Source organism: Camellia sinensis, chromosome 14, assembly GCF_055761805.1.
Source record: "Camellia sinensis isolate YWXY chromosome 14, ASM5576180v1, whole genome shotgun sequence".
NCBI classification, from domain to species: Eukaryota; Viridiplantae; Streptophyta; class Magnoliopsida; order Ericales; family Theaceae; genus Camellia; species Camellia sinensis.
Window position 1 is genome coordinate 42,731,474 of NC_138974.1, and position 11,902 is coordinate 42,743,375.

General features: G+C 38.6%; 2 protein-coding genes across 2 annotated transcripts; one reads left to right on the forward strand and one right to left on the reverse strand.

The window, feature by feature from the left end:
- The first annotated feature begins 920 nt into the window (after positions 1–920).
- On the forward strand, positions 921–5,463 carry LOC114268917 (uncharacterized). The gene is made up of 2 exons (XM_082907239.1): positions 921–4,386; positions 4,472–5,463. Exons 1-2 carry the CDS (start codon positions 1,089–1,091, stop codon positions 4,846–4,848), a joined length of 3,675 nt encoding a protein of 1,224 aa, XP_082763365.1. The 5' UTR covers positions 921–1,088; the 3' UTR covers positions 4,849–5,463.
- CESA4 (cellulose synthase A4) lies at positions 4,961–11,834 on the reverse strand. Its single transcript, XM_028210157.2, has 11 exons — positions 10,373–11,834; positions 10,081–10,279; positions 9,858–9,979; positions 9,449–9,515; positions 9,167–9,326; positions 7,728–8,340; positions 7,292–7,555; positions 6,993–7,205; positions 6,324–6,848; positions 5,867–6,217; positions 4,961–5,782 (listed from the first exon to the last, which is right to left on the reverse strand). The coding sequence occupies exons 1-11, from the start codon at positions 10,442–10,444 to the stop codon at positions 5,201–5,203; spliced, it is 3,168 nt and encodes a 1,055-aa protein (XP_028065958.2). The 5' UTR covers positions 10,445–11,834; the 3' UTR covers positions 4,961–5,200.
- Between the last annotated feature and the right edge of the window lie 68 nt (positions 11,835–11,902).

The window sequence follows — 11,902 nt, forward strand, 5'->3', positions numbered from 1 at the left end:
TTTGTGTTTCTAATTCTTTTTTAGCATTATTATTAGTATTATTATAGTTTCTTCGGGAGGAGTTTATTTTCACACAAAAGATGCTTTGTTTGAGGTGGGTGAAAGAAAAAAAAAAGAAAAAAAAATGTCAACTCTCCAAATACTACAGTCCAAATACTACAGATGGGGAATTCAAGATTTGATTCATTTGCTTGCAGCTTTGAGTAGTGGATATATGAAAGTCAAAAGTCAAACTTGTTGATATATTAATTGTAGCTGTTAGCTGTTAGATGAAGAAGTTTAGTCAACTCTTTGGATAGCTGTAAAGGATTGAAGGAGAGCACTACACAGGTTGCTTCCATGTTCAGTTCCTTTACAAGTGCTTGTAAAAAGGGAACGTGTTAGAATCCTAAAAACGTTTTACATTTCAAAGCCAAAGTGGAATGAGCAACACTACGCAGAGAGAAATGGGTCCACAGGTTTGTGAGTGCCTGTGTCCGGTTTTGTGTTAGGTTGTGAGAGTCTGGTTTTATGTCCTGTTTCTCGACTTGTGAGTGTCTGAGTCCGTTTCTGCGTTTGAGGCATTAATAAGTGGGGGGATTGGACATAATGAAATCCACTTGCCAAAAAGTACACCTACTTCTATTTGTTCAAACTAGGTTTAATTTAGGTGAAATTTGACATGTCCAAAAAAAGTCAAAAATTTAAAAAGTTACTCAAAAAATTAAAATGTTAACACTATTTACCAAAAGTCAACAATTACGGTTGCACAACTCCAAATCCTAATTTTCTCCTACAAACCAATTTTTATAATTTTTTATTACACATTTTTTCATAAAAAATCAAAAAGTTAACCCAAGCATCTATATTTTTTTTCTCAATTTTTTAATCTAAAAAAATAAAAAATACACTTATTTAGGACACCCAAAACAACCCCTAAGCGCACCCAAATAGACTACATTTTTTTGTCTGCGTCTTTTGTTTAATCACATCATCATTATCATCATCAGTATCACATCTCTCTCTCTCTCTCTCTCTCTCTCTTATAAGGGAGTGAACCATTTTATTGTTTTCCTGTAACACGAAAAGTTGAACAAAACTAGGCAGGCATGACTGCAATTCAAAAGCCATGTATTCTTCTTTTTCTTATTCTCTTCCTCGTCTGTCTTCCATTAGAGATCAAGTCATCAGCAGCAACACAAGCAGAAGCTCTAGTCAAATGGAGGAACAGCTTATCACAATCTTCTTCTTCTCTCAATTCATGGTCTCTGACCAACCTCAAAAACCTCTGCAACTGGACTGGCATTCTCTGCAATTCTGCTGGAGCAATCACCAACATAAACCTCTCCAATTCAAATCTTGCTGGAACACTTGAAAATTTCAGTTTCACTTCATTCCCAAATCTCACCCATCTCAACTTCAACAACAACAGCCTCACCGGTTCAATACCAACCTCCATTGGCAACCTCTCTAGGCTCAGTTTCTTGGATTTGAGCAACAACCTTTTCTACAACTTGATTCCTTTGGAGATTGGAACGTTGACAGAGCTTCAATACCTTAGTTTCCTCAACAACAACCTCAATGGTACTATTCCACATCAAATTAGTAGTCTCCAAAAGGTATGGTACTTGGACCTTGGATCAAACTACTTAACAACCCCAGACTGGTCTCTGTTTTTAGGTTTGCCTATGTTGACTTACCTTAGCTTTTCTTACAATGAACTCACTTTGGAATTCCCAGATTTCATACCCAAATGCTTGAACTTGACATACCTTGACTTGTCATTAAACCTTTTCACTGGCCTAATTCCTGAATCAGTGTTCACCAATTTGGGCAAGCTTGAATATCTCAACCTCACTGCTAATTCATTTGAAGGGCCTTTGTCATTGAATTTTTCCAATCTTTCCAGGCTCAAAGATCTTCGCCTGGGAACAAACATTTTCACCGGTCCAATTCTTGATAACATCGGTTTATTATCTGATCTTCAAGTCATTGAACTTTATAATAATTCATTTGAAGGAAAAATTCCTTCTTCCATAGGCCAACTTAGGAAGCTTCAAGAGCTTGATCTTCACATGAACTGCTTGAATTCTACAATTCCTTTTGAGCTTGGCCTCTGTACTAATCTGACCTTCTTAGCTCTAGCCTTGAATTCGTTTGAGGGGGAATTGCCTTCATCCTTGTCAAACTTGAACATGATAGCTGAATTGGGTTTATCTGATAACTTTCTTTCTGGTGAGATTTCACCTTATTTCATCTCCAATTGGACCCACCTGACTTCTTTGCAGCTTCAGAACAATTCTTTCACCGGAAAAATTCCATCTGAAATCGGCCTATTGACACAGCTCAATTACCTTTTTCTTTACACTAATCAGCTCTCTGGCTTAATCCCACCAGAGATTGGAAACTTGAAAGTGTTGACGGGTCTAGACCTATCAAGAAACCAGCTCTTCGGTCCAATTCCTCGGACAATTGGGAATCTTAAAAACCTTGCTGTCTTGCATCTCTTTTCCAACAATCTTAGCGGAACAATTCCTCCAGAAATTGGAAATCTGAGTTCATTGCAATCTCTTGATCTCAACACCAACCAATTGAGTGGGAAGTTTCCTAATACACTATCTAGCCTTACTAAGCTACAAGCACTCTCTCTCTACACCAATAATTTCTCCGGAAGCATCCCTGGAGACTTTGGGAAGAACAGTCTCTTGTTGTCGAATGTTAGCTTTTCTGACAACGGCTTCTCCGGAGAACTACCACCGGGATTGTGCAATGGTCTTGCTCTCGAGGAATTGACAGTGAATGGCAACAATTTCACTGGGCCATTGCCGGAATGCTTGAAGAACTGCTCTTCACTAACTAGAGTCCGGCTTGAAGGAAACCAATTGTCCGGTAACATTTCAAATGCATTCGGAGTCCACCCAAATCTTTATTTTATCTCTCTCAGTGGCAATCAGTTTTCCGGTGAACTCTCACCAGAGTGGGGAGAATGCAAAAATCTCTCAAATGTGCAAATGGATGGAAACAAGATTTCTGGTTCAATCCCGGCTCAGCTAGGCAACTTGACCCGGTTGGGCATCCTAAACCTTGGCTCAAATGGATTGACAGGTAAGATTCCCGCTGAATTGGGGAATTTACACCTTCTGCTCAAGCTCAATCTTAGCAACAATGGTTTATCAGGAGATATCCCTCAGAGTATAGGTGACTTAGCAAACCTGCAAGATCTTGATTTGTCGACAAACAAGTTGACAGGGAATATTCCGAAAGAACTTGGCAACTGTGAGAGCTTATTGAGCTTGAATTTAAGCAACAATGCTCTATCTGGGGACATACCATTTGAGCTCGGAAACTTACTAGAATTGCGCTATATTTTCGATCTCAGTAGCAATTCATTATCAGGAACAATTCCACCTAACTTGGGAAAGCTTACTTCACTGGAGAATTTGAATTTATCTCATAACAATCTCACAGGAAATATTCCTTCAGCCTTGTCTGGCATGATTAGTTTGCAGTCTATTGATTTTGCCTACAATGAGTTGTCCGGTCCAATCCCTGCTGGCAACATTTTCCAACAAGCACCAGCAAATGCTTTCATTGGAAATTTAGGTTTGTGTGGAAGTGCAGAAGGATTATCCCAATGTAATTCAACTAAGCCAAGTGGGAAATCGCATAGGCTCACTAAAAAGGTTCTTATCCGTGTCATTGTCCCGGTTATCAGCTTGTTTTTGGCAATTATCATTGCTGGATGCCTCGTCCTTCACAAGCAATCCAGGCAACGTGATGAAGAGACTCAAAGCACCGAGGCATATCAAAATTCGGAGTCACTGATTTGGGAAAGAGAAGGAAAATTCACATTTGGAGATATCATGAGAGCCACCGAGGACTTCAATGAGAAGTACTGCATTGGAAGAGGAGGGTTTGGAAGCGTTTACAAAGCGTTGTTGCCCATGGGCCAAACAGTAGCAGTTAAAAGGCTCAACGTGTCAGATTCTAACGACATTCCATTGATGAATCGTCAAAGTTTTGAGAATGAGATTCGGACTTTAACAGAAGTTAGGCACCGGAACATCATTAAGCTTTACGGTTTCTGCTCTAAGCAGGAAAGCATGTACTTGGTTTATGAATATGTAGAGAGAGGTAGTTTAGGCAAAGTGTTGTACAGTGATGAGGGTGCAGGGGAACTAGGGTGGGGCACAAGAGTGAAAATTGTTCAAGGAGTGGCTCATTCACTTGCATACTTGCACCATGATTGCTCTCCTCCTATTGTCCATCGGGATGTTTCGGCAAACAACATTTTGCTCGAATCAGGCCTCGAGCCACGCCTCTCAGATTTCGGAACAGCAAGGCTGTTGACCCCAGGTTCGTCTAACTGGACCACGGTTGCAGGGTCTTATGGCTACATGGCTCCAGGCAAGCTTATTTAATTTCAATTTATACATCTTTTGTTAAGCCCCTTTCAATCTAGTTTGTAATTTACATTTTGCTAATTGTGCAGAGCTAGCATTCACTATGAGGGTCACAGAGAAATGTGACGTTTATAGCTTTGGAGTTGTTGCGCTGGAAGTTATGATGGGGAAGCATCCTGGGGAACTCTTAACTACCATATCAACGTCGTCATCATCACCGTCATTGTCCAACGATCAAGATTTGTTTTTGAAGGACGTGCTTGATCAGCGACTCTTGCCTCCCACCGGCCAATTGGCAGATGGAGTGGTGTTTATTGTATCGGTGGCCTTGGCCTGCACGCGAGCTGCACCGGAGACACGACCTGACATGCGATTCGTTGCACAGGAACTGTCTGCTCAAATTCAGGCATGCGTGTCTGAGTTTGGCACAATGAAGATGAGCGAGATAGCAAGCCTTCAGAAGTAGCAGATATCAGAGCTCGATATGTACAACTAAACAAAATTCTAGTTTAATGCCTAGTTTAGATAAAAAATGATAGAATGTGAAAATCTCATATCACAAAATTGTGAGCGTGAAGTGGAACAAAAACAACTTTGTCAAGTGCCATTGAAAGCCATGTTACATTGCATCTCTTATATTTGACAAATGTAAAATAGCGACAACTTTCATTTGGCTCACTGCTAGCAAATATGTAGCAAAAGCCTCATACAATCATATACACATCACTCTCTTATATGCCCCATAAAAAACAAAGAAACAAACCAAACAAAAGTGTTGGAAACCGAATAGAAAATTGTGAATGTGAGGACTGACCGCACTAGCACTCGACTCCACATTGTTTAAGGATTGGACCTGTTTGCTTAGGCAAGAAAGGATCAATCCGAACCCAAACCAATGAGAAGATTGAAGCTAGAAGTACAGACCAAAGCACGACAATCGTCGGAGTCCTGTTTTGCCTCCCCATTAAGCCCTTGAGGAATGGATAGAGATGGACAATAACCCAGAAGGCAAAAAACAGCTTCCCGAATAAAGGACCCCACGAACCATACCCGTTGTTGATGGCATCAGAGACCCCAGCAACGACACCAACCATGTTAATGATTATCAAAGTGGTTGGTGGGATGAGTAGGGTGGTCCACTTGAAGAGATAGAGCTCTCCAAACTCTGCATCTTCGGCTGCTTTAGCTGTCACAGTAAAGTTGGTGTCAACTCCAGCGAGGACCTTGAGGAGGCCTTGGAAGACGGCAAAAAGATGGGCTGAGACACCGCCGATAACCCAGAACTGCTCGTTTCTCCACCAATCTTGAATGCTAACACCGCTCCACCTCAGCTCAAGCACGCCTGTTACTATGATGGAGAGGAAAAGAGCCATGAACCATATGCTAGCAAAGTTGTTTAGCTGCATAAAAGTAAAGCCTGATTAGAAACATTTTGAAAATTCTTCAATTTATGTTCGAAAAAAGCTTTAGTACGTATTACTTACGGTAGGGATGATGAATTTTCCAGTCAGAAGACAGACAGCAGGAATTGTGCAGTAGGCAAGTAAAGGAATGGAAGTGAATGGGTAAACAATGGTGTTAGTGTAAGCAAGCCTCTCTAGCCATTTCAACTTGCCCCCATATCCATACCAAAGCGGGCAATGACGGCTGAGAAAAATCTCAACAGAACCAAGAGCCCATCTCAGAACTTGGTGCAACCGATCTGACAGATTGATTGGAGCCGATCCCTTGAAAGCCGGTCTTTTGGGGATGCAGTATACTGACTTCCACCCCCTACAATGCATCTTGAAACCCGTCAAAATATCTTCTGTGACCGAACCATATATCCATCCAATCTGTCGAAAACAAAACAAATCCATCAAAAAACCCACCTAACTATTGAAAAAATTGTAATAAAATTCATACATTTATGGCTTTAAATTGCACTGAAATTGTACTCACCTCTTTGCCCCATTCAGTTTTTTCTTCATAGCCACAACTGATAACATGAATGGCTTCTTTGATAAGTGAAGTACCATTAGTCCCCTCAGGAAGGCCACCTTCTTCCATGAGGGTGGAGGTAATGAAAACTGGTGACTGGCCAAACCGTTTTTCAAACTTCTTTTGAGACATGAGTGATGATTTTTCCAACTCATCATAGCCTTCAAGCCCTTCTTCAATGTCTTCCAGATCAAAGGCGGGTCCTGATGATTTCCTGGTGTAGTTCTTGCCCATCATTTTCTTGTTCTTGTTCTTGTTGTAAATGCCTCCAAGGCCGAGCATAGCTTTCACTCCTTTCTTCTTTGATTTGGACTTCCTTGAACCACCACAACAGCAGCAGCACCAACTAGGCCAGCAGTCACATGTCATCTTTGGCCGCTTCTCAGACACTGGGGGATCATAACCGTACAATGCCTGCCGGTTGAAAACACATCCTGTCCCAACATATACCGGCCCTTGGATCCCATCTAGGCCTTTCATGTTGATCTATAATCATTAACAAAAAAAATTAATATTTGAATGCATTAGCTTCACACTGGAAAATTTTAACAACAATTTTATGTACTCACCCATAACCAAAAATATATATATATATATAGTTATATGGAAACAAGTACTGAAACTACTCACATCAAAGAAGACGACATTGCGATTAGCATATCTATCACTACGATCAATGCCATCGAACCTCTGGGGGAACTGGACATAACAGAGCTTCTTTCCGAGCTGGGGATCCATCAGAAAGCACATAGCTTCCCTTACAGCCTTGCTGTTGTTGATGTAGTGATCACAATCCAGATTCAACATGAAGGGTGCATTTGTAAGAACTGCAGACACTCGAACCTAGCAATAATATTATTCGCAAAATAATCAGTACAGTTACTCTCACAACATTAATAATCCAAAATTCCAATTTAATTAAAACTCACCAAAGCATTCATTGCACCAGCTTTCTTGTGGTGTTGATAGCCAGGTCGCTTCTCACGAGAAACATAGACAAGCTTTGGCAACTCCTTACCTTCGACATCCAGTGCTCCTCCGCTCCCTAGATAAACCTGAATCATGCCAGGATGATCACGAGTGTTGTTTCCAGGCCACGGGGTACCATCTTGCATGACCCATCCTTCCTCTGGTTTCTTCTGAGCTTTTGCCACCAATGCATTTATCCTCACTTTGAACTCTTCATATTCTCTCTGCAATGCAAATCAACAACCTCAACCTCTCTTAGACAGCCATTTGTTCAAAATGCAGTCTTTCCAATCCAAGACACATTTTTTTGTTTTTTTTTTTTTTTGTTTTTTCCCTAAATTGAATTTAATGTTTAAACAAATCAATCAGAGAAGTAGTAGTAGTAGTAGTAGTTACCTTCATAGCTCTCCTCTCCTTGACAAAAGTGGGCTGAACCTTATCCTTCAAATAATCAATCTTCTCTGAGAAGTAAAACTCGGGCGTCCTCGGCTCCACACTATGTTTCTTACAAAAAGGCACCCACCTCCTGGCAAACTCAGCAGTCTCGGCCATGGTATCAAACAACAACATGGAAGCCCCATCGTCGGAGACATAACAATTGACTTTGTCGACGGGATAATCGACGGCCAAGATGGACAAAACGGTGTTGGCCGTGATGATGGGAGGCTCCTTGAGAGGATCGACGGTGCTGACGAAGAAGTCGACAGGAGAGAGGCGGTTGGGCTCGCCGTCGCGCTCGAAGCGGAGGGAGAGGCGGTCGAGGTAGGTCTCGCGAGTGATGGGGAACCATTTGGGGAATTGGTCGAGAATCCATGAGAAGCCGAACCAGATCTCGCAGATGACGGAGATGAGCCAGAGAGGGTAGGCGTCGTAGGCTGGGGTTAGGATTCGGAATCGGAAGAAGAATGCGAGGATGATGAGGCGGAGGATGATCACGATTCTGTACGGGTTTATTAAGCTTGACGGGATCGGGACTTTTCTCCACAGGGGTTGCCGCGCTTCTGCTAATCTGGATCATGAGTTTGGAAACAACTGTTTTAGCATGATTTTTTTTATTAATTTAACCTAGTTAAATTAGTTTTGTTTGAAAATAATTTGTTTTTGATCTTTTAACTTTTTTTAAAAAAAAAATTATGAAAAATTATAATTTAAATATAATATTTTATTTTATTAATTTATTTAACTTATTTTGTCTTTTCTGTACTTTTTATTTTTTTTAGTCTGAAACCTAACCCACTTGCCAAACACCAGTTAAATCATTTAGTAAAAAAATTATTTTTTATGTAGAATTTTTTCAAAATGATATGGGAATGAAAAATAATAATAATTTTTTAATTTAAAATATAAAATTCACATTTCATTTTATTTAGTGTATTTTTTGTGTTGATATATCATTACTTTAATTACTTTAAAAAAAATAATTTTTAAAATATATATATTTATTGTTTATTTTTTAGGACACAAACGCAATAAAATAAAAAATCATTTATATATTGATAATCTTACAAAATAAACGATTTAAATTATCAAAATAAAATCCGTAATAAATCTCACAAGTCTATTAAATTTTCTCAAGTTTTGATTTAAGAGAAATTCATCCTCTTTTCATGAGTGAGGGGATGTTGGCATTTGACAATTATATTTTAGTGATACTTTTAAAACAAAAAACTTACACTAAATTGAAATTTATCCAAATAATTTATGTAAAACATTAGATTAATTAAATAATTGTAATCACATGATTAAATATTTAATTTAAAAAAATTATTGAAATACGAAAATTTTCATATTCAAATATTGAAGGAGAAACAAGAATAGAATACAAAACAACTTACAGGTATTCATCTTCATCTCCTTGGTCATTCCCTCCTTCATTAGTATCATCATCGGTAACTAGGCCTCGTTTCTCTTGCCTGGTTTTCCATTTCTCAACTCTCTCTTTCCATTCCTCATTCGTATATGTCTCTTTCTCTCCTTCAAATTCCTTCCCTACTACTACAATTACATATAAACACATCAAACCAAGTATAATGAGACACTTGATGGATACAAAATAAATTATAAAAACAAAAAAAGTAGGATTGAAAAACTAGTGTGTGTGTGTGTGCTGTGCTTACCACTTCCTGCAATGGAAGAAGCAAAAACATTGCCGTTGTTATGCCATTGATTATTGTCCCCATTTTCCTGCACAATTCACAACTTTAGTTTAGTTTTTTACCCTCCAAAACTTCCGTCAAGTATAAAATTATCAACTTTTACTCTACGTGATAACATTTATTTAGTTTTGTGAGAATATAACGTAATCATGTATTCACTCAATAATAAAGACCACCACTTTCTAAGAAAAATATAAATAAAACATAGAACAATCATTTGACCTAAAATTCTCAATTCACCTCATAATTTTTGTCATGTTATTCATCTTATAGGAGAATATCTAGGCCGTCAAGTTGGTTTAGTTTTATTCGGTTGATAATGCATTTCAATAATTTCACTTATTATTGAATCATATCACAAATTAATTACCGAGTGAAGGGCAGCATGCTGAGGATCTGTGGTATCATGTGGATGCTGCTTGATCTGGAATTCATCATCAAAATCCTCACCATCAAAGTTTTCTTCATCATCCCCTGCAACCCTAGGACAACCTGCATTCATGTTCATTGTACAATCAACTTATTATTATTAATATCGAAAGAGGGAAAGAAATAGACTATACTCCGAGACTATTTAATGATTAATGACTGACCTTTGTGACGCTTATAGCGAGTGTGGCACTGAGGACAGCATTGGTTCCCTTCACTTCTCTCATACTCGTAACAGGGCCTACAAACCGGAAACCCACACTCATGACACCCCACAAACGGCTCACCATTTTCCTTGAGTCCAATCTCATCTCCGCAAACTTTGCATATCTTTGCTACAGACCCATGAGCCGGAGACCGAGGCTGCCAAACAACAACAACAAGAGGAGTCACATTCAATAAGAAGAAACATACAAGAAAATCAAAGAAAAAGGAATGAAAACCGGATATATATACCTCGTCCGGGCCATGCAAAACATGGAGTTCATTGCGGCCATGAGAGCCTGCAACTAAACCTCCTCCAGCCATGGCAAAGCAAAGAGAAGGAAAAGAAACTGGGCTTGTGAGGAGAGACAGAGATGGGTACGAGGGGTTTTAATGAAGGGTCTTCATGGGATGAGAGAGAGAGTATGGGTATGTGTTGATCTTCCACCAACTTATAGTTGGAGGGTCGTAGGTTTGATTGGAAGAGACGTCAAATGCAAATAGTAGGTGAAGAGGGAGGGGATAGACAGATTGTTTGCTTGATCCTTATGCCACTCTTTCAGAGTATATATTTCAGATGCCTTATAAAATAAGGGTATTGACCTTATTAGCAAATGGCTTCAACCCAAAGCCAAAGGTCTCTAATTCTCAATCTAACCGCTAACCCTTCACACACAATTATACAAACGCCTTGCATCCTCCAACATGTATAATACATAACCCACTCCCAAATACTAGAAAAACATAACAATTCAAAAACATTAACACAAACCATATTCTATGAAATGTAAATGAAAATTTTTTTTTCTACTATGCATTACTTTTAATATCCACACCAAAATTGTGTGGTTTGCAGAGTCTCATGACTCAACAACCAACCAAGATACAAGTTTCAAAAATTCCATGATATTATACTACCATTTTCACATTTCTAACAACAATGACAGCAGTAAAAGAATGAGAAAAATATTTAATTAAGGGAATAGCAAAAGCATTCACTATCATCAAACAAACACCTCCTAACAACGACTGTGACTTCACAACTTTCTGATGGTAGTCCTAAATTAACATATGCACTATTTGATGATCCCTACATATCCCCCATATCTACTGCAGCAGCTTGAGACACCACTTCATGAATTCATACCCTTATGAAGCGTGGGGAAATACACACACAAAAAAAAATCTCTTTTTCATTTTTATATTTTATTGTTAGTAAAAGTCAAATTAAGGTGGCCAAATTCTTGTGAGAACCATTGTAGCAAAGTATCATCAAGGAAAGCAAAGGCCAGATACTGTTTTTACCAAGCTACAAAATTCTCCAAAGGTTCATTTTATTCTCGTTTTCCTATATTTGATTGAGTCTTTGAAACTAATGTAGGCTTCATTTGGCATAAAAAGCTTAGACTAAAATAGCCATAAAAAGACAAAATAAACTAAAAATTCAATAAGACAAAATACTATATGTGAACTACAATCATTTCATTTTTTCTCTCACAAAAGTCAAAAAAGCTAAAAAACCTATTCCAAACAAGACTTTTTAGCTCCTGGCTAAAATAGCCAAAAAGCTAAAAAATTATCCCAAATAAGACTTTTTAACTCCAAAATAAAATAATCAAAAAGGTAAAAAGCCAACCCACATCCCAAACGAAGACATAGTAGTGTTAGTGGTGATGGTGGAGGTGATAATAGCAGTAGTAGAGTGATGATATCGATAAAATTTTAATTCAGAAAATATTTTTCACCTTTTAAAGGTGAAAAATATTTTAATGTCCAAATTAA